Source organism: Pelodiscus sinensis, chromosome 8, assembly GCF_052426305.1.
Source record: "Pelodiscus sinensis isolate ZL-2025 chromosome 8, ASM5242630v1, whole genome shotgun sequence".
NCBI lineage: Eukaryota > Metazoa > Chordata > Testudines > Trionychidae > Pelodiscus > Pelodiscus sinensis.
In genome coordinates, this window is record NC_143059.1 from 43,701,324 (window position 1) to 43,724,356 (window position 23,033).

General features: G+C 38.0%; 1 protein-coding gene across 1 annotated transcript in view; it reads right to left on the reverse strand.

Annotated features, from left to right (window-relative positions):
- KNDC1 (kinase non-catalytic C-lobe domain containing 1) overlaps positions 1 to 23,033 on the reverse strand; it is a 98,550-nt gene that overhangs the window by 42,360 nt on the left and 33,157 nt on the right. Inside the window, exons 5-13 of the mRNA XM_006121025.5 lie at positions 20,943 to 21,060; positions 19,521 to 20,530; positions 12,190 to 12,304; positions 6,829 to 6,900; positions 6,654 to 6,715; positions 1,985 to 2,143; positions 1,559 to 1,636; positions 352 to 445; positions 14 to 176 (exon numbers count right to left, since the gene is read on the reverse strand). Coding sequence (XP_006121087.4) covers positions 14 to 176; positions 352 to 445; positions 1,559 to 1,636; positions 1,985 to 2,143; positions 6,654 to 6,715; positions 6,829 to 6,900; positions 12,190 to 12,304; positions 19,521 to 20,530; positions 20,943 to 21,060 — 1,871 coding nt within the window. The remainder of the gene's footprint in view (positions 1 to 13; positions 177 to 351; positions 446 to 1,558; positions 1,637 to 1,984; positions 2,144 to 6,653; positions 6,716 to 6,828; positions 6,901 to 12,189; positions 12,305 to 19,520; positions 20,531 to 20,942; positions 21,061 to 23,033) is intronic.

Genomic DNA, 23,033 nt, shown 5'->3' on the forward strand with positions numbered 1-23,033 from the left:
AGCACATACATACTTTGTTATCTCTGTGTTTTGCTGCAGTATAATAGGCTTAAAGTGAGTTGCAGAAGAGGTGAACGCAACAGGCAATGTACTTGCCTCACTGTTTAAAGACGTTTGACAAGGCACTGGCCCTTTAATTGCTATAAGCTTACTTTCACTAGTAATTGGCACAAATCCTGGAAAAATAAACAGAAGCAGGTTAAAGACAAGCAATGCTCGTAAAATATAAAGACAAAGTAAATAAACTGTTTAAAAAGATATTTTTCACAGCTGTGTTACACAATATTTGGCAATAATGTAAATGTTGACCCTAGAACAAAGGAATAGCCATACAACAACTTGATTACTTACCTAGACTAGACTCTGAAGCATCTATTTTCTTATTTTTATTTTTAGACTTAAAAGGAACATTATCTTGGAAAGAGTTTACTTCTTCCTTGAAAGCCTAAGAGTAAAAAGCAAGATCCATAGTCTGAACAAACAAAGCAAATACTTTACTCAAACAGCCCCAGCAAGTTATTACTAATATTATCTTTAACAGAGTGTTTCATGGTTTTGCAACCTCTTGTAATTTCCAAAGGAGGACCTAACTGTGTGAGGGCAGAAGGGTAAAGATGGAGGGGATATAGATCTCCTCTGAGTAGTAGAACTATTTGTAGCAAGCTCATACAAACTGAACATTTTATCATACTCCAGCACACTGCCCTGAACCCCCTCACCTCAATCTCCAGTCCTGAGCCGCACCACACACAAATTTCGTATCAACTCCCTCAAACCCCTGCCCTGAAACATCTCCCACCATCACTGGGTGTGCATGCATGTGTGTGTTCAAATCAAATGCTTCTTGTACGGGTATGCACAAGAAGAGGGGAGAACTTAAGTATGCAGCCAGGTACCAGAAAGGAGAAGAGAAACTTTATATTTGTTTCACCATCCTTTCTTTTCCTTACATTATTAGCTTTATTGAATTTGTGCTGAAGTTTGAGACACTGCTGTACTTCACTGGCTCAAAATATTTTTTCTTCATACAAATTCTTTGCTCCATTGCACCAGCTACAACAAAAGCATAAAAAATTGCTCTCCCCTAAACTGGTTTTGGGGTCTCTACACTAGTCTCCTACAATGTCCTAGCCTTAAATTAGAACACCCAACTTCTTGACATGCTGTTCTCTATTAAGAATGGATTTTAACATTGCTTTGAAGACCTACAGAATCTGGAAGTCAATTATTCACATATATTGAATTTGAATGTAGCTGCTAGAATATACAGCTACAAGCAGGCATTAGAAATCAGCTAAGCTTTCTAAAAATAGAATACAATTTTCATATCTATTTTATATTCCTTCATGAAATGAAAAAAAATATTCATTTTCAGCAATACCCAAATACTTTTATATTAAATGATTATGTCCCCACGGGAGCAACAACCTAATCAGTTACAAGAATTTACAAATTGAAAGAACAAAAGAATTACACAGCCATCACAAAAATCTTACTAGAACACATAGCATAGAAATAATTGGAAAAATGTAATACATTGAAGAAAAATTGCTCCTACCTTGAAGGCAGATTTACTTAACAATGCCAGAACCTTTTTGCTGTTTATACTTTGCTCAAGGAGATAACTACTGCATATCTAAAAATATTAAACATTCTGAATTAAGACAAATTTCCACTCAATTAAGATACTTAATAGAGGAGCACTGTCAAGATAAGTATTCAATTCTGTAAATGTAATTCAGAAAGTTTTATTAACTTGTTCCAACTAACTGGTTGACAACTTCAAAATGGATTCAAATACACCCATTAACCCTCAAGGGCACCATTAAAGCACAAAAGCAAAAAAGTGATTGGTTACCATTTTATGAGCTATTAGACCATAAAAAAATTAATTGATATATTTTGATATTCAATTTCATTATTAATAGGTTTCTAGCTATGAGTGAACACCTAATATTATAAAACTGCTTCCTCATCAAGTCACCTTAATTGCATCAGCTAAAGAAGGCCTTTCTTCAGAGTGTTTTTTTGCCATATCCAGAAGAAGAGTCTTTAGTTTCCTTGGTAACACTAGTTTTTGATCAGGTGGATAATTGTATTTGGCTGCTGTCCACAAAACTGCAGCAACACAGTAAATACAGACCTGTTGAAAAAGCAAATGTAAAATGTAGAGGCAAGGACAGCAGTAATAAAACATGAACATCCAAAGAACTGACTGCATTCTGCCCTCAAATATGCTCTTGTACACCCTAGTATATGACAGGAAATAGTTGTTATACATAAGAATAGCAGCTGATTTTCCAAATCAAGGTCAACACTCATTAGTTGCCTTACTCTTTCTCTTAATATATGCAAGAGGATTTAGGGGGAAAGCCAAGATTTTGTCATTTTATAGAAAATCTTTCATATGAAAATAATTCCAGGTGAATTGCAAACTGGGATCCTGCCCCAAATGCAGCTGCTTCCCACGGCTTCCCTTGGCTAGAAACAATGAACCAGAGCCAATGGGAGCTGTAAGAGCTATAGACCTTTAAGTAAACAAAGTGGCACTGCTTTAACATCCTTTAATATTTTACAGAAGTAAGTAGTAAGGTTGTGGCTGTTTCTGCATCAACATTTCATCAGTCAAAATTTAACGCATACATAAGTCACCAAATCTTGATCTCAATGAAGTCATTAGCAAAACTCCCACCTATAAGAGACAACATCTGGCTCCTTTGAAGTCAACTGGAGTTTTGCCATGGATTTCAACAGGACCAGGATTTCTCCCTAAGAGTTCATAAATTTACTAAAATGACCTTTCAACTGAGGACAGACTTCCAAAGATTTTTTTTTTTTTTAAACAGGGAAATGACTAGCACAATCATTTGACTGGAATTACATTGCTCAAATTCTCACACTGTAGTCACAACTATTAATTTCACAATGGCTGCATCTACACTGGCATGATTTTGCGCAAATACCTTTAACGGAAAAGTTTTTCCGTTAAAAGTATTTGCGCAAGAGAGCGTCTGTACTGGCATGTGCCAGTGTACACACTCTTGCGCAAGAAAGCTCCGATGACCATTTTAGCCATTGAGCTTTCTTGTGCAGGTAATTGATGTTACCTGTCTATACTGGCCTCTTGCACAAGAACACTTGTGCAATAGGACTTATCCCTGAGTGGGTGTGTCAGAGTATTTGGGCAAGAAGCACTGATTTCATACAGTAGAACATCAGTGTTCTTGTGCAAATACTCATGGCCAGTGTAGACAGGCGGCAAGATTTTGCGCAAAATCTTGCCAGTGTAGATGCAGCCAGGATGTATAAATTAAATAAGTTCTATCTGGGCAAGACCTAAATTTTACAGTCAGGGAACCAAGAACATGTTTCCATTTTGTCCTGTACTGTTTTAATAGAAAGCTTACATGCTTCCAGGATGAATTATTTGGAAGCACAGAGAAAAATCAACATCCTTAAAGATTCAGGAATACTGGATCTAAAGGAATAAAAACAAATCTTATGACCTGTTCAGAAGTTCTTGGAAGTACTGGAAATGGTCTAAAAAGAAGCAAGTTACAAACTTAATATAGAATTAAAAAAATAAAAAGAAAGGTTTGCCCATTATTTATGGATGAAGAAAGCACTGAAATTAGGGAATAGCATGAACGAAATCAGTACCCTCAAGGGAACATGTCAAGAGGCTACTTGTACAATAAGGCCAGGAACACAGGTACACCAATATCAAGATGACAAGAAGCTGTTATATTACATACACATACCAAAGCTGATTGATGAATGACATGAATGGTGTCTAAGAGGGCTCAGGTTGGCGGAACAGAGCTATATTCCCTCCTACACATGCACAGGATCCACTGGTTTATCTGAATCTCACGGATTTTCTCTTCTGCTCAGCTGCTGCCTCTCCCAGCAAGGCTATATATCCCAGTCTCCAGGTCATGAAGAAAGGGAGGACCTATAGGCTGTGTCCAGACTCAGGGGTTTTTTCGAAAAAAGTAGCCTTTTTTTGAAAAAACTTCACCTGTGTCTAGACTGCAGCCGCGTTCTTTCGAAATTAAGTCTAAAGAACGCGGCTTTTCTTTCGACGGCGGTAAACCTCATTTCACGAGGAAGAACGCCTTTTTTCGAAAGTGCTCTTTCGAAAAAATGCGTTCTTGAAAGCAAACAGGGCTTTTTAAAAAGAGTATCCAGACTCACTTGCTGCTTTCTTTCGAAAAAGTGGCTTGCTTTTTCGAAAGTTCCGTGTGCAGTCTTGACGCTTTCTTTCGAAAGAGGCTTGCAGTCTAGACATAGCCATAATGAAGTCACTATCCTTTTCCCATGCCACAAACTGAAACAAAGCCCTGCTGCATTTGAGATTGCAGGGGTTGCAGTCTCCATATCCCTAAAGAGAGATATTCTGTAATCAACAAACCAGGTAGGGAATGATAATGAGACCTAAATTTGTATCAGCGAAATGGCTGTAAGAATACTAAGAAACCCTCACCAAAATCTGGAGTTTGATAAAAACTAGAAAGAGACCAGCAAATCTAAAATTTGTATACATCTTACGTTATTAACATCAAGCAATCTAAAAAGCAACAAAAACTGTAGCCTTTGGATGCTTAAATTTTCCACTTTATGCTAAAACTGCCATTTTGCATGTTCAGTTCAAACCACAGCATCAGCTCTGAGGCCTTTGAAGAAGTCTGAGTAGCTTTTTAACAAAGATGCAATTTAAGAGGAACCAGCAACAGACAGACTTATCTGGAATGGGTTATCATTTGCCCATTGCTGGAATCCTGTCTATCTTGAAGCAATGATAGACCACACTCTCACCTTTAAAGTGCACATGGAAAAGACTAAATGCAAAGTTAGCATCTAGAACAACTCATACAGGAAGCTTGGAAGTTAAAAACGGGGAACCATACAAACAGAACAACTGCACTTCACTTTGTTCTGCGATGATCAAATATACTTGTCTGAAGTAGAAAGGATCTGCTCATGCAAAGAAATTGGACCCTGTGTTGAATGACAGCTGCCACTCCACCATAGGAGTCTAAAACCAACGAACATGAATAGAATCACTTCCCAGAGTCACTCCATTAGCTATTAGGAGAGTGGTAACAAACAAAATGGTACAACTAGAACAGGTTTAAGATACTGGACTTCTTCAGTGTAGCCCTGCAACAGTAGTTATCCTCTTGAAATCATGGACAAAACTTCCTATCTGCAACAGACCTCCTTATAAAACAAAATCACTGACAGATACATGACTGGAAAGATGGTACACGGCTCAAAATAAACAAGGATGTCAAAATGCACTGTGATGCCACCAACACCTTCTCATGAGTGCAGAAAAGGATAGGTCAACTTGGAGATGTTTAAACCAACTTCAAATGAGAACGCGTGGGTCAAAAGTCAATATGTGGAGTGGGTCTATTCCAACAACCCAGAAACAAACCATGGAATATTTATTGGTCTGCTAAAACCTGGAGGAGCTGCATTCCATCAAATACCTGGTCAGAGCTACAGACCAAGCATTGGTCTGTAGGCCCAGCATTGAAAGAACCTAGGATTGTGGTGCAAAAACACAAGATGATGACCAATTTCATAGTACAAGTATCTAGCTGTTTGCAACTGTTCTGAAGATAATAAGCACACTTCAGGCATATCTACACTAGGAAATTATTTTGAATAACTATTTTGAAATAGAATGTCCACACTACAGGGAAGCAAACAGTCAAAGGCAGCAGGCTCCTCAATGTGGACATGCTACCTTGACTTAAAGCCCCAGGAAGCACTGGGGAGTAATTACTTCGAATGACTCCGAGGAGTATTTATTTCAAAATAGCAGCAGTGGAGTGTCCATGCTTACTACTATTTCAAATAACTATTTTGAAATGTGCATTATTCCTCATGGAAAGTAAGAATTATTATTTCAAAATAACCAGCCTGTTATTTCAAAATAAATGAGCTTAGTAGTGTGGATGCTCTACTTGTTATTTCGAAATAAGTGTAGACCAGGTCATAGTGCTCTTTATTACTATCATCCTCTTTAGCCGAGTGTTCCTTAGGATTTCTCTACATAGAGAAATTTATCTGTAGAATTAAGGAGAAATTTATACCAGCATAATTCTACTGATAATCATACCACTATCATACTGATGTAATTCCCCACCTGGACACACATTCTGGAGTAACACAGGGATTTGTACCAGTAGAGCAATAGCAGTAGAATTATACCAGCACAGATCTGCTGGTAGATTCCCCACAGAGACTCTAGACTGAAGCCTTAGCTTTGAAGTGCTTGTTTCTGCATTAAATTAATAATTTAGAATGCTGTAGCCTCCAGTGCCATTTCCATTGTGAATGGATTAAAAGCAATCAAGCTTTATGGAAGTGCATTTGAAAATAGATTTTTGGGTTCACACTTCAATACTTGGGGAAAAAATAAGAAGTGCTTCATAAGAAGCCATCATTTTATTCATGAAAGTAATACCAAACATTTGGTGGATGAGAGATGTACTCACTGAATTTTGAAAATATTTAGCTTTCAGCCTCAAGCCTCGGTGAACAGCAGATATATGCAGCAGTCTATTTTCTTGCCTAAATAAAATGCATAACTACTCACATGTAAGATACAGACATGCCTCAGAATTGTATGACATTACCTTCTCAGTAACAAAATCCACTTCTTCAATTTCAGGAGCCAGATAAAATGCATCATAATACTCTAAAAATAAATCACAACACAAACGAAAACAAAACAAAAAGTAACACATTTGCTTTCCTCCCTTTCACAGCAAGAAGGCAGGGATAGGGAGTAGTTTTTAATAACTGTTTTACCTTCATCTTCTGGAGCAGCAAAGAGAACATTTCCATGACAATCAATCAGCACAGAATCCAAACATAAAAACACTGCAAAATAGGTCACAAGACAGTCTTAGCTATACCAAAGTGCATCCGTAGAATTCATTCTTCAAACACCAATAATTATGACTGAATTTGTTCGAACAATATTTACTAGTAACAGCCTGACGAATGACGTAACACATTAAGTTTGTGTGTGATATATTTAAATAAAACTCGAGACACAAACCAGCAAAAACTTTAAAAGGTTAATAAAATTACCCAGAATAAAAACAAGAAAGCAAGACAAAGTTAGACCTTTAGGAACAGAAAGAATTTCATAACAACATCACAATACTGCATGTAAATTCTCTTTTCATGTAGTGCAGAAGAGTGATGTAAGATGAGAACAAAAGAAGCAGCTCTGACTGGATCTTCCCTAGTTTCCTCACAAGATAAACCTGAAGGTATGAAATTACTAGCCTAAGACTTTTTCTTCTAAAACCTTGAAGTGATAATACAGTGGAGATTAAATGTAACAAATGCTCAACTACAGTCCCTCTAAAGTGAAATTAACTGGGACTACTGACAGTAACTGCAGAGGCAATGTTGCCAAGGAGACTGAACACAGAAGTGCCACTATCTGGAAGTGCCACTATCTGGAAAGGAATTGAAGGAATGTTTGGTAGCAAGACAGATTCATGACTCCTCTGGGAATTTTAATATTTAAAGTCCAATCCAGCAAACACTTGTGCATAAGTAGCTTTACTTATCCAAGTAGGCTCACTACAGAAGATTCTCACTTGCATAATAAGCATTTGCTGATTAGACCCTCAACCCTACTCTAAAAATATATTTGATACATAAATATTTTAACTAAGATGAATTCTGAAGAACCTAATTTTCCTATATTTAACATTAAGAATGTAAGAACATTTTATAAAAACTTAACCATTGAAAACAGATGGGCAAGACCTCATCTCTTAGTTCTTAAAAGTATAGACCATCTTAAGGTACTTGGATATGATAAGCCATCTGATTAATGTGGTTCTGCCCCAGTGGGAAATCATCAAATAAAGCCTTTTCCTATGAAAAAAAGTATTAGGACAATAAATTTACATGATATACATTCTAAAAAAAAAAGAGAGAAGTTTGAATATGATCTGAGAAAAATGTGAAAAAGCCATTAACAAATCCAAGAAAAGCAAGTTAAGACAGTACAGCATGGAAACTGAGTTATTAGCCTCAACTCAGGAGAGCACTTAGCCTGTGATTAACTTAATGCTTAAATGCCATTGTCTTCAATAGTACACAGTCCCATCCTTCGATACTGTCCTGAAGAGGGATGCTTTCCTGGACTGGGAAGTGGGGATCATTACTTATTATATAACAACTGAGGCACTGCCCAGAATCACCATTAGGACTAGGAACTCTTTGCACTATATACACTCTAACAAGTTTAGATTTTAATGCCCTGAACCTGAAATCAGATCCATGGAAGCCAATCCTGGAGCCTCACTGAAATCATTGGGAGTTCTGCAAGGATCAGATTGCAGGGGGAAAGAATCTTTCTGCATGAAGCCTACAAAAGATAAGAGGAATGGAAATAATCAAATTTGCAAAAAAAGGACTCTGTGCATGCAGAGATCCATAATACCAGATCCCAGTGTATGATTAGGCTCAAAATACAAAGATGTATAGGGTATTTTAAATGCAGCTGAGCTACCTCATTCTTAATTAGCTAATTATCTGGAAAATAAGGGATCTGAAGGAAGAAAAGGTGGCTTTATAAATATGTTCAAGAAGGGAAGCCTACACATAGGACAGCATAGTATAGCCTTTTGTTTTATTTGAAGTGAATTTTCTAGTGTGAGGTTGGTTCCGGCAGCTACAGTTTTAGGTTTAATAGAGTGAAAGTCACCTCTGCTACTTTCTTTAGGGCTAGTCTTTCTAGGAAGCCAAAGACTAAGGGTAGTGACCACAAACATATTCACAAAGTCTAGTCCAGGGCTGGGCAAAATACGGCTTGTGGGCCAAATGAGGCTGGCCAAGCCACCAGATCCAGCCTGCAGATGCAGCAGGGAGCCCCAGCCAGGCTTCATGAGCTGTCCCCACCCCCAGCACAGTCACATTGACTGATTTCTGGCCAATGAAACCTGCCCGTTTGAAAACCAGGCAGCACACGAAGCACCATACCCCTCTGACTCATATTTATTTGTGCACATAGCTCCTGCAGCCTGTGCAGAAGTGGGGCAGGCAGGGAAGCTGCCTCACAAGTATGCTGGGCTGCTGGCTGGGGGTTACCCAGGTAAGTCTCCCAGTCACTGCCTGCCTCTGATACTCCAGTCCCTCCACCTCCTAACGCTCTGCCCCTCATTCCTGCCCCCCATCCCACATAACCCAATCCCTCTCCCTCCCCTTCTGCACCCATGCCTCCTTCCAGATCCTGCGCCCCAATCCTCTGCCCCAGGTCACAACTCCCTGCTGCCCTAGGTCACAATCCAAACCTCTGTACCCCAGTCTAGTGCTTCATGTCACAACTGCCTCCTTCACCCAAATTCCCTCCCAGACCCTACCCTCCTTCCTTTCACCCAAGCTCCCTCCTGAACTCAATTTCCATCCCAGACCTCCTCCATTAATATCATGGAAGAGTGTGGTCCTTGACCAATTTCCTCGCCCCATAAAAATTATTGCCTACCCCGGTCTAGTCTTGTCTTTAATTGTAACTTTAATAAAATTTGTAAGACAAGTTATGATTGCCCAAGTATATAGAAATTCTACACAGGCCTATTCACAAGTTACAAATACAGTAATATATCCTTAATGATAATGTTGAGGTTTGATGGATCTCACAGCTTGACCATCAGTATATGGATGGTTCTAGCTGGCGTCCCTCACAGGGACCTTCATTTTCCCATTCTAGGTACTTTCTTTTTATTATGTGATTCTGTCTACACCTACATTCTGCATACATCCATTAAAGTCTCAACCTTCTTTTCTCTTATTGGTCTGTGTCCCAGGAAACCTAAGGGACCCCAATTTTCTATAGACTGTGTAAATCCCCTTAATTCTCATTAGCACGGACAATCTGTATCTTGTGGTGAAGACCCATGTTTCCTTTACAGTATTTTTATGATCTAATATTAATATTTGGGTAATTTTCTGCCATTTTAACAGCTGCTACCTCCTTTTCCCACAATCTTAGGGAACTAGGTTATTTCTTGGTCACATTTATTTCTTGTCTCCAAGGCCCAAAATAGCTAAAGTCTTCCAGGCCTCAGTCTACAAGCCCTTACATTTCAGCTTGCCTTACTCATATCTAATACTTAGTTCTTCTAAATACAGATCTATCTTATACTTTCCAAATCCTACAAATTAACTAGAACATGATGAGCATATAGAATATAAATATTGATTAATCATAACATCACACAATAAATAGATATATTATTGGCTTTTGAACTTCTGACAGTCAGGCAGGTTAAAATCAAAGTAGTTAATCTGAGGAAGGCCTATAATATGTATATACATTTAATATACCTAACTCCCTCATTCAAAAAACTAATACAAAAACAGAATATGTTGTTCCAGTACCATTCACTGTATAGGTTTTCATAAAATGGATTTCAGGTACGGGTGGGCACATTCAGAGTAAACAGTATAATAAAATGCTATCCACTCAAAGGTTGTAACAGGCCTGATATGCTTCAATCAGATATATTTTGTAATCCTGTAATTAATAATCATTCCCAAATTTGAAAAGAAAAAAGGTGCTTTGGTTAAAATGAATTTAGTTACAGAAAGCTATATTTTAAAGTCTCAAAATTAACAGTCACTCAAGCCAGTCAGTTTCCTATTGTCATTTAATCTGTCATTATTCTACACTGTCAGTCTTTTACTGCCATAATGAAGACAAAGTAGGTTAAAAATTCATACATTTTAAAAAGACTCAAGAATGGGTACAATGACTCATTCTGAAGAATGTGGAGGGAAAGGGGGTCTTAAAAAACCAGTAAGAAATAGTTTCAGTAAGTATCAAGTGAAATAAAGCTGTTCTAGAATGAGTAAATACAGAGAGGGAGAGGGAATACATTTTCCTTATCAGAATGGTTCTAAATTGAAGAACAATTTTTAGCTCAAAAAAGTTTCACACTGAAAGACAGAAGACCCCAAAATGAAGATTGGAGAATGAAGGGAGGATACCCCCACTTAAAGTTGTGATACAAACCAGTAATATTAAACAGTTTTTAATTTTCAAATGCTAGACAAAGTTAAAATCTCAGATATGCAAACTGCATCAGTATCTTGAAACACAGCCACTCTCTGGATGCATGTATATGCGCAGTAGTAGAGGTTTCCTAGGCATATTAAGTTAGAATCTGGCCCATTCTATGCAGTAATTTGGAGTCTTTCCAAACATGAGGGGCATGCACTATGGTGCTGAAATCTTCTCTGACTCACCACAGCTATCAAATGTTTAGTTGAAGAGCAGTATAGCTTAAAGTGCACAGACACAACATCTACTTTTATAGCTAGTTTCCTTTAATAATTTTAATACTATAAAAAGATAAAATGGCTGAATGAACACAATCCTAAAATGATATGAATTATTATATTTTACTACTTATATGTTTATATTTATTCACTACTGATTTAACTAGTATCCTCAGGCAAAATTTTAAAACATAGAAAGCAAAGGGGAAAAAAAATCTTTATATTAAAATTGTTTATCATTAGTGTAAGCCAGATGAAATATGTTCAACATTCCTACTAAAATTCAGGAGAACACACATGAAATCTTCCTCCTCACTGCAACCTCTTTATGCCAGAGGGCACAGTAGTAAACAGGGGTCTTAAATGTCCAGGTTCCAGCTGTGGGAGGATTCCCCCATTACAGCCTGATATAGGGACATGTGTGAGAAGGGGGAAGAGGAAGAGAGAGAGCCTCAGCAAACAACACTGTGGGGATCCAACACTATGTAATCCCAGAAGGATGCTGGAACATACAGGAGTCTTCCATGTGCTTGTTAAAGGTAAAGCACAGATTCTCACCAAAGGAAATTAATCACTTTATGTATTTCCTCCGACATACTAAAAGACCAAAACACACACACACACACACACACACACACACACACACACCCCCTTAACTCCAAGTGCACTAAAAATTTAAAATCACAGCCTCTAACTGAAATTAACCACAATATTTTAAGATTTCAGGTTTCATTTGAGTTGTAGAAGAAACATTTAAATTGACATATGCAGTGAAAAATCCTGATCTATATTCAGCAATAATTTATGCAAGATACTAAACAGTGAATATACATTTAGAGTATTTAGAAGCCACAAAGGCAATACCTGGATAATCTAGGTAAGTCTGCAGAGTAAATAAGCATTCATGACATAATGCCCAGAGTTCATAGTCTTTCAATGGCTTACCATACCGAGACAAAAGTAGTTTCAGAGAGATGCACTGAAAATAAAATAGGAGGGAAAGAAGTTATAAGACAAACATTTCTAAAAGTAAAAGTATCTGACATTTGGATAAAAAGTACTTTAAACTAAAGGAACACATTTTAAAGGCATTGGGCTTAGACATTTTATTCCATTTATTGTTACTAAATGTCACTGGTAACTTCCCATAGAAAAACCTTTGCACAACTACAAGATAAATTGATTCTAAATGTCTGAAACACAGAAAAAAAACTAAATTTAAATTAGCTTTAACAGAAACGGGGGTGGGAAATGTATTTCTGGAGAGCTGGTCCGTTTGAAATCTTCTTGCTTATCACTACATAAAGATTCTTTGCAGCATGATGACAGAAGTAATTAAAGAAGAGACACTGCCTGGTAGAGTCCTGCATGAGACACATGGAGAGCCCTGCAGGAGGCCTGGGATCCCATAGGTTCCATAGGACCACTGGCATAATAGCAGGAGTGGGATTAAAGAATACTCCTGTGCAGGAACTGCAAAGATCAGAATTGCTGCTCTATCTTAACAGTAGCATATAGATCTTACCTTAAAGATTTCATCAATGTTTCTTGTACTTCTGTGAAACAAGTTACATAACACTGAACCAAAAAATGTCAGGATTATGTGTAAGTAGAACATTTTATTATTTTTAGTAATTGTTGACAACTTAAATGTACACCAGTGGCATACTGCATAACTAAAAGTTGTAGCTTGTTAATCAAGCTAGATATTTATACATGGCCATCACACTAGTGTAAAGGAATACTACTGTACTAACACAAAAGAGTATTTACTCTTCTTCGTAGGCACTAGTACTTCCTAGGCTATAATTTATGAATAGTTGCTTTGGAGTAAGATTTCTGACTTGACCCCGAACTGTGCCTATGACTTCCTCCTGGAGAAAGTCTTTAAAACTAAAATACAATCTCAAAATTTCAAATTCAGCCATGGGATAACTGCCAGAGTTGAAGAAATTCCTCAGACAGTCTGGGTACATCTACACAACAGTGTTATTTTGTAGTGACTACCATTATTCCAAAATAATAAAGTCCATTGCTACACTACAAGCAGTTATTTCGACAAGGTCAAAATAATGTTGAGCTGGAAGACTTCTTACTCCAACTCCTGTAACCCTCATTTTACGAGGGGTAAGGGAAGTTGAAGGATGAGTGCTCTTCCTCTGACTTCCTGCTGTGTAGACAGCGCCAAATGCTGAAATAAGCTATTTTAACTTAAGCCACACAAGCTTCAAAGAGGTAGCTGAGGTAGTCTGTAACGGGAAAAACTTAAACAACTAATAGTCTAGTAGCACCTTAAAGACTAACAAAACATGTAGATGGCATCATCTGAAGAAGTGGGTTGTGCCCACGAAAGCTCATACCACCGGCTGTTGCAGTCTGCAACTCTGAAAGGAACTCAAAGCTTCTGCACAGAAAGCTGATAATACCTTTCCTCCTTTTGTACCCAGATTGCTTCCTCTACTTCACATATCGAGTGCTTCTTACCAAATCAAGGAGCTAATGAATCGCTGGCATGGGATGGAGGAAGATGGTTTAGTTCCCCATGCTCATATACAGCAACAGCCTCCACCCTTAATGCTCAAATAACGCAGAGAGTAAATATGAAACACACAAGTTAGTAGGGGAGCAGAAACATCCTAAATGCTCTCACTACATACAGGGAGAAGGAGAGGGAGGATGAAGGAAACAAAGGAACATTGAATACAGCAGGATAGTAGAATTTAATAAGGTAACAAAGAAGAAAAATAAGAAAAAAATAGACATGAGAGGGATGGAAAAAGAAAAGTTGCAGACAAGCATTATTTATTTGGTATTCTGAGTAACATTTCTCTGGCAAGTGTCCTAGATCTCAGTTTTGGGGAAAGGGATTAAATAAAGACTGTAGATATTTAGGAGTATTAATGTACTGACTACAGAGGATCCTGTAGTTCCATCATGAGGTTACCTTGGTTTCTTAGAGGTTAAACATCTCTAGTCCAGCACCTGCTGGTCCAGCAACATCCAGGGTCTGGCATGATTTTAGTTAGCTGGATGTCCATTTATCACAAGTGTGGCCAAGTTTCCCGCAGTCCCATAAAGTTTGTTTGCAGCCTCCAGTCCCAGTCCTTAATGTTCTGTCCTGTTATTTAACACCAATTTACCCCTAACTGTCTTCTAAGAGCCCAGTAAGCAGTGGAAGTGTTGGTAATACTGCTAGACAATATTGACCTCCCATGGTTTGGCAAATTGTCTGGTGTGGCACTAGTCAGGATCTGAGGGTGCCAGACTAGAGAGGTTCAACTTGTACCTAATATTGTTATTGCCCCCTCTGGTTGGATGTATTCCATAGAATGCTAGACAATGGTTATCTAAGATGGTATGCAATGCCAAAAGTTTGTCACTATGGAGAGAAGGGAAACAGGAAAGAAAAGGAAGGCTGCTATCAGGGCTTGAGTGTCCCTACTCCCTGTGTAAATTATTAAGAAGGAGGACCATGCATGTTGTCAGAAAATACTCCATGCTCTTGTTTGAGCATAACCATTCGACTGAGTCCAATTAAAGGAAGTTTACTTTGGAAGCAATGTTGCCTTTCTTAGTTATTGCTATGAGGCAATTTTTTTCTTTTTTTTAACTCCAGGCTCCAAATTAAGTATGTTAAATAATGGTAACTTACTAGTCGAGTAGTCGATGGAATTTCCATCAGCTACTTGACTAGTTGATGTACATTTCAAAGGAGATAGGTACTGCCACATCTTGTACGTTTCAAAGGAGGAATGCAGAACTCTGCGTGCAGCCCGGGGCCAGTGGGAAGTCCTATAGACTTCGAACTCCACAAGGGCACTTCTACTTTGAAATGCACCTCCCCCACCCCGAGGGCTCTTGTACATTTCAAAGCAGAAGCACCCACGTGGAGCCCGGAGTCAGCAGGACTTCCCACTGGCCCCAGGCTGCACATGGCGTACTAGCTTTGAAATGTAAAAAAAAAAAAAAAAAAAAAAAGTCCCCAGTGGGGGCTCGTGCATTTCAAAGTGGCAGCGCCGCTCAAACCCAGGATCAGCTAGGGACTCCACAGAAATGCTGCAGGGAGCCTGGGGTCAGCTAGGGAGTACCCAGCCACGGCATTTCAAAGGGGTAGCACCACATGGAGCCTGGAGTCAGCTCCATGTGGCACTACTGCTTTGAAATGCCAAGGCAGCGTTTCAAAGGGGTAGTACCACACAGATCTCAGGTACTTTGAAGTACCTCACCCCCTTTCCTGCCTTTATCTAATAGAGGCAGCAAGGGGGAGGGGAAATCAACTAGTCAACTGGACTATCCAATAAGCATTTGCTTATTGGATAGTCGAGTAGCCTTTAACATCCTTACCCCACATCACGAAATAATTTAAGCATATGACTAAACCTTACTCTCATGTTGTTGTTCCTCTGAATTCAGTGGGACTTTTTTTTTTTTTCTTTAAAAGCCTATTTAAGCTTTTCAGATATAGCCATTAGAGATGTCCAGCAAATGAAGTCTAAGAAAGACAGTATATTCAGAGCATGTAGCACCACTGAATTAGCTAGCTTGTTGATATCAACTTTATCCACCAGCCCCATATTTATAGTACTGCACCACCAGCCATATATTTATATGCACAAGTCTGTGCAAAATTCTTGCATTTCCAATATTTTGGGAATGTAAACTTTTCATGTTAAAAGCGGTTTACAAAGACCAGTTTAAGGAAATATTTTCTTCAAAGTATCTTTGATGAGAACTGTGAAGGTATATTATAGATTAATATGCATTCTAGGCAGCAATAACTTTTGGCTATTAATGATGTTGATAAAAAAAACAAGGAAAACATGTTTCATGATATTCTTATAACTCATTGTTGATCACAGTTTTACACACCCAAACATCTGTGAATAATAATCTATACTATGTCTGCCTTCTATGCCAAGAGTAATAATATATTATGTGAACATATGCTGGCATCTTATAAACAGCCATAATCAGGCAATGAGTAACATATTAGTCCTGTCAGAGAGCACGATGAAACAGACTATTTTTTTTAAATGATATTCCACCAATGGTCAGTGTCATTCTCTAAGTGGGTTTTCACTTCTGTCACACTTGACTGATATGAGTGACCAACAGAACATAGACTATTTTGGAGCACAAACCTCTAACTCAAGGTTCCTGTTAGTGGCTCTCCGGTGTGAAAGCGACAGTATTTCTATAAAAACCGTTTAAAAGCATGAGATACACATGATTGGAATGAAATTGGTTAGAGAAATAAAGGATCCCCACTCAACCTTGAAGTGGTAAATATTTATTTATGGAATGACAAGCTATCACTAAGTGCCCTTACAATATACATTGCAGAAGCACAACACTAGCAAGTGAGCATTTTTAGTACTGCCAATTAGCCATAAGCACACCAGAAGCAGGGTTAGGGCATTAGAAAGATAGGGGTTTTCCTCTCCGAGGATAACTGTCTATTCTCCAGAGTGGACAAGGTTAATCACAAATTAGATGGGACTTAGAAGGAATGCTAAATAATTAGAGAATACTTGGAGAGGCTAGAATAGTTCTACTGAAAACTGTATTTGTAGATATTTGTATATGTACTATATAATGCCTAGTACACAGTAGCTTTGCAGATCAATTCACATACACATTACCTATTCAGGAGAAAAGGTGGCAAAGTACATTCTCATATCCCCTCTTTGTTCCCTTGCAGTAAATAAAAAACACTCACATGCAAATTGTGTGTTCAATTCCAAGAAAAAAAAAGTGTTCTATAGAAATTAGAGTCTCTTTTGGCCTCACTGGAAAAAGCACATAAGATTCAGGACACGTGGGGAAAAAAATTAGGTGTGGCACTTACACACAAAAGGCGTCATACCCCTTTGCAAACTCTAAGAATAGAGATTAAAAAAAACAAAAAAAAAAAAAACGGGGAGGAGATTCTGTAGGCAAAGGCTACCATATATTGGAAACTGCAGAAGACAAATACATTTGGTACTAAAAACAGAAAGACAGTTGCTAGCTTTTAAAAAACCTTCCTTTAAAAGGAAGATTTACAAAGAGCCCATGACTCCATTTTTAGTTGATAGGTGAAAAACATCTACTTAAGAAGGCAACTTAATTTTAGAACTTTAAGGAATTGTTTTGGACAAAAATTAATGTCAGTGGTGCTCTTTTAGGAGAGCAGTACCACAACACCTCAGAGAACATGTGACAATGCCTTTGTCAACATCTTGTTTGCAAAAAAGCTAGAACTTCCTGTGAGATAAACTTATCACACTAAGGCCCTTTCTTTAAGCCAGTAGTAGATTTTTTTCTAGATCCTATGTTAGGCACAGACCTAGGAGAGCTTCTGGATTTTAATAGGGTCTCTTGAGCATTAAGTATTCATTTATCATAGCCTGAAATTTTATGCAGAATTCTTAACTAAGACAATATCCAGGGTGAAATCCTTACCCTATGAGAGTACAATGAGAGTTTTATATCTGAATTCAAGGTGGTGGTGGTGGGGGAAATACTACTTCTCACTGAAAGAGAGGAGGTGAAAGGTAAAAAACACTTATTAAATCTGTGTCCAGAAGGAGCAGGCTAGAGACACACACACACACACACACACACACACACACACACACACACACACACACACACACACGTATGACTATGAAATAAAGTAGGTGCATGGAAACTCAATGGAATTGATAATCACTGCATCATGCACAAAGATATTAGATTGATTATCTATTTGACTTCCCCCATCCCCCAAAGAGTAAGCAGAATAAATGGAAATAACAGAAGGTCAGATAAAAATAATTACCTGCAACAAATATCTTACAAGCCAAAGAAAATGAAAAATCCATGGGGTTAGAACAGAACACAGGGGCACTGTGTCTGTAGTTAGAAGAATTCCCTGCAATCTGAACCCAATGGAGTTTGTCCATGCTTGCACTGTGATCCTGGTAGGCAGGAACAATGTGGGGGTGTAGATGTAAGTGAGGGTATAAAGTCTTCAAGATGGAGTTCCTTTTTGATAACGCAGAAGCCTAGCTGTATCACATACACTTCAGTTAGGTATCTGTTTGTTATTTGCCACTATTCAGGCTGAGGGGGAGATACCTGAAAGTTGAGACCTGATATAAGGCAGAGACTCTTATGGCAGGCAGGTTGATCAATCTTTTCTTTACATAATTTTATTGGATTTAATTTTTAAAAGGAAACCTCCATTTTAGGCAAAATTATGCAAATCCAGCGTGGACAGAACTTTCATGCTGTTCATTCTGTACAAGTTACAGCATAACCAGAGAAGCTTAAACAGCACGAGTAGATATTCACAAATTCTCCTATTCCATGGTTTGTTCAAGTGTGACACAAGAGAAAAGCATCTAATCAGACTAAAACTTGTCCACTCTGAGAACTTTCAAAAAGTAGTCAATGTTGCACCAATTGTCTAGCAAACACCACTAATAGCATCAACTCTCTCCTTCCACCACTCCATCCCTTTTTTGGCTTTTCTTAGAAGCTAAACATTTTTGGTCAATGTATCAGAATGCAATTATGCATACACATAATATATACATACTATGAAATGTAACATAGCACATATAAAGATGGGCCTTTAAGAATGGAAGATGAATACAATATATTTATACAATTCTGAAATAAACTTAAATATGCATATGGCTTTAAAAGACAAAAAGGAGTGAAGCCAGGAGCTCACCTGAGCACTCTTAATTCTTATTAATGCCTGGAAGGCTCACTGCGACTTGGTGAATTTTGAGAGTCAGTAAATATATGACCCTCCTGAAACACAAAAGCAACCCAACCTTCCCCAAAACAACCCCCAAAGATAGTTGATCAAAATATACTTCGTGCTTTATCCCAAGAAATGGTTTTTAATTTAAAATTATATGCTGCCACTTTGTAACATACTAGTGAGCATACAGAAGTATAGCCTGGAAAAAATGTTAAAATGATGAAGGCTTCAGAATCAGGACTCCTTACTTTGACATCTTACCTATAAATCTTTGGTGAGAAAAAGGGACAGACCGAATTCATTATGTGAATTTTAACGCATGCAGATTTGTGAGATCCTACTTTATAAAAGCTAGGTTAACTTGGGGAAAGACAAGGATAACACATAATATTCAAGTCATTTCCTCTCCGCATAAATGACTACAGCAACTATATAATGAAGATTTTGTTTGTACTACCTGCTCATTACTTTTGACTTCTGATTCTCTGCTTCCACAGTGATTTTCGTTATTGTTTGTACTCCTCACAATATTGAGCAATTCTGGAGAACTAATTAGGCTTGACCCATATCCATTCCTATTGTTTTTTGATAACACTGAAGTCATCTTATTAAGATGTGATAAACAATTTTTATTTGACCCTTGAAAAGTTTCAATACAGTCCTCCCGTGCTGAATAATTGTCTACTATTTCTGTTCCAGCAGCTGACTGATCTGAGATTTTTAATGTGTCATTGGTATGTTGAGTTTCAGAGGTAGCCTGAGAATATTCTTCTATATGCTTACATGCCAAAGAAACTTTATTTTTATCCTTAACAGATGGCATATATTCTTCATGATACATGCCAGAGACCTGCGTGCATATGCAAGATGCATCTAATTGAAGATCAGAGACTTGGTAATTCTTTGGTTTTATTCTTGGTGGATTATTAATATTGAATGGACTAAGTTTTCTCTTTGAATCGACCTGATTATTTTCTAGATGTACCGAGTCATGTGTTAGTGATTGTTTTTTATGAATCAGAAGTCCATTGTTTGTTAGAGATGTTAAAACATTATTCGTGTCTGTAACTTCAAGTGGTAGCTTTGGAAAAGTTTTCATTTTTCTCAAACAACCTTTTTTAAAACCATTTCTCTCTAGGTCATTAGTAAATGGTTTGGTCTCCAAAAATATGTTAGCACATCTTTCATTATATAATACATGGTTGTCCTCTTCTTTGCTCTTTCTAGTTTGAGCTGCAAGTTGTGCATGTTGACATCTTTCATTATCCAGATAAACTTGCTTTTCCTTTAAACCACATTCTCTTGCATTCAAGGCCATATTAGCTTCAGAAGATGCTCTGTGATAGCTTGAGGTCATATCTTCCATTGAAGAGGAATCACCTTCTGTGTTGTTTTTTTCGTTTGTGTATAATTTAAATTCCACATTTCTCTGACACACTTTTCCCTTCCACATGTTATCACAGCTGTCTAGATGCAAAAACAGAGGTGCACGTTAAAAATATGCTTAAACCTTTCATGTTTTCTAAAACTTTTCTTTTATGCTTTGCAGGGTTTTGTTCCCTCCCTCCCCCTTTTACATTATAGAAAAAGATTCTGAGCATCTCATTTTTAATCTGAAAGGACATTTTAAAGTCATTATAAATCAGAATCGAAAACTAACTGTTCAGTGGAAGTTTATTTTCACTGAATGTTTGGCTCTCTTAATAAAAGACAATCCACATATATTTTGATGCAAGTGTTATTAAATAGGTTCTATTTTCTAAGCAACAGAAACAAGTACAGTGACAGAATATAATATTTGCAGATCACACTCTTTGATTAAGCGTGTATTAGGACTTCCTGAAAAATATTATTTTAATCTGAAATACATTAAGTTTACCTTGAAAAGTACCAAATGATTCTATTGAGAGCACCCTTCTTCCAACAGCAGATAGACTTCGACAAATATTACTTGAGGAAGTAAACTTCAATTTTTCTTCACATAATGATATGATACTCTATAGACAATTAAAGTTAAAACATTTACTGGTTATTTAAGGTAAATAAATTATCCAAGCTTTTTCGCTTAAAATTATCACTGTTATACAGAGCACCTTGGAATCTGCCAACAGGTAGACCCTGTGGACTCTTATCATTTTGCAATATATTGTACGTATAGTACATTGTTAACTTTACATTCATTTATTTCTAGCATGAGCTACTACAAAATTATTTAATGTTATATTTCAAGTTATATCACAATTTTAGATATAAGAAATCTTAGGAAAAAATGCTATAGAGAACTATTGTAAAATTAAATTTTACATAAATCATTTACTCTGAGGGTTCAAAATTAAAGTCAACTCCACTATTTTACAATTGCCCTAAATTGTTGCCTGTGTTCATATAAAAGTTTTTATTTGATTACAGATTGGCTGTCACTATGGGGAGGATGGAGAGCTCAACCCTCACAACTGCATCCCACTGCTATCAGTCACAGGAACAGTACAGATGTGTGTGCCAGGAGGGCTCTGAGCAGCTGCTTTCACTCACCTTCTGATCACACATTACATAACATCAGGAGGGAAGAAAGTGGTTCTGGTTGACTCATTGTTTGCTTATGCGCCAGGCTGGATGGAACAGTAGTGTAGGCATTCAAATGGCATAGCATAGTGATGAGCAACCTAGCTAGTGAGTGGGCCACACGAGAGGCCCTCCTTTACCTCAGTGAACCACAAGATTGTCACAATCAAGACAGTCTTCTGGGATAGGGTAGTTTTGCTGACTGCACTTGTGTACCTAGAATTTGTGGAGTGTGAGGGTTGAACCATAGCAGTGCTTTGATTGGATGCAGAGGGAGCTCACAACTCACAATTAGTGTTGTGTTCAATTAGCACACACCTCATTTCATGAGCCCTCGCTTTGTGTGTGTCACTTCAGTAATTACAGATCGGAAAAAAAAAAGTCATGGATGGAAACCAGTGGAATCTGGCAACCCTGCATGTGGGCAACTGTAAACAAAATGGGCCACACAGAGATCCCTGATGAGCTTCATGTGACTCTTGGGCCGCAGGATGCCAACCACTGGGTTAGTCTGAGTCTGGGAGCTACCTGCAAAGGATTGGATTCCATGCTCCATTCAAAACCACCTCAAAGAGAGGAGAGAAAAAGGAGGCACTGAGAACTACCAACCGATCACACCTCTGATTCTCTGCACTAGTCCATCACTGAGCAGTCTGGAGAATGACCTAGGTTGTGTAAGTTGCCAACTAACTCTTAGGGGCCACATGTCATCCTGAGATAGCTGAAAGCACAATGTATCTTCCAATCACTTCTGTGCCTGCTGTGGGGAAAGAGATATAGGAACCGGCCATCCCAGCTTTATGCCAAAGAGGACTGCCCCGTGACTGGATGATCCCCAGCAGGGGAATCACAGGTGTTTTCCACTGACTTAATGGCAAGTGAACATAACGAACGGAACAGAATGAGAGAGACAGAATCTGTCCAAACGATAGATAGATATCTCTTGACCTCAGGCAAAAAGGTTGGTCTAAAGCCTTTTCATACTGAACAAGTTGAGACCCACTGGTAAAGAAAAAACAAGTTATAACCCAAGCTATAATACCCTTCTGGTATTCTTGGACTATATAAATAGAAAATTAATGCAAACACAAATTACACCAGTGGTCCCCAACCTTTTTGTGGCCAATAGCACATTCATGTTTTCAGAAGAGTGTGGCGGACGCCAACAAAAAAAGGCGTCAAATGTGAAACTGAAGGCTATTTTCATATTAGAACATAAGAACAGCTGTACTTGGTCAGACCAAAGGTCCATCTAGCCCAGTTTCCTGCCTGCTGACAGTGGCCAGCACCAGGTGTCCCAGAGAGGGTGGACTGAAGACAGTGATCAAGCGATTTGTCTCCTGCCATCCCTCTCCAGCCTCTGACAAACAAAGGCCAAGGACACCATTTTATCTCCTGGCTAATAGCC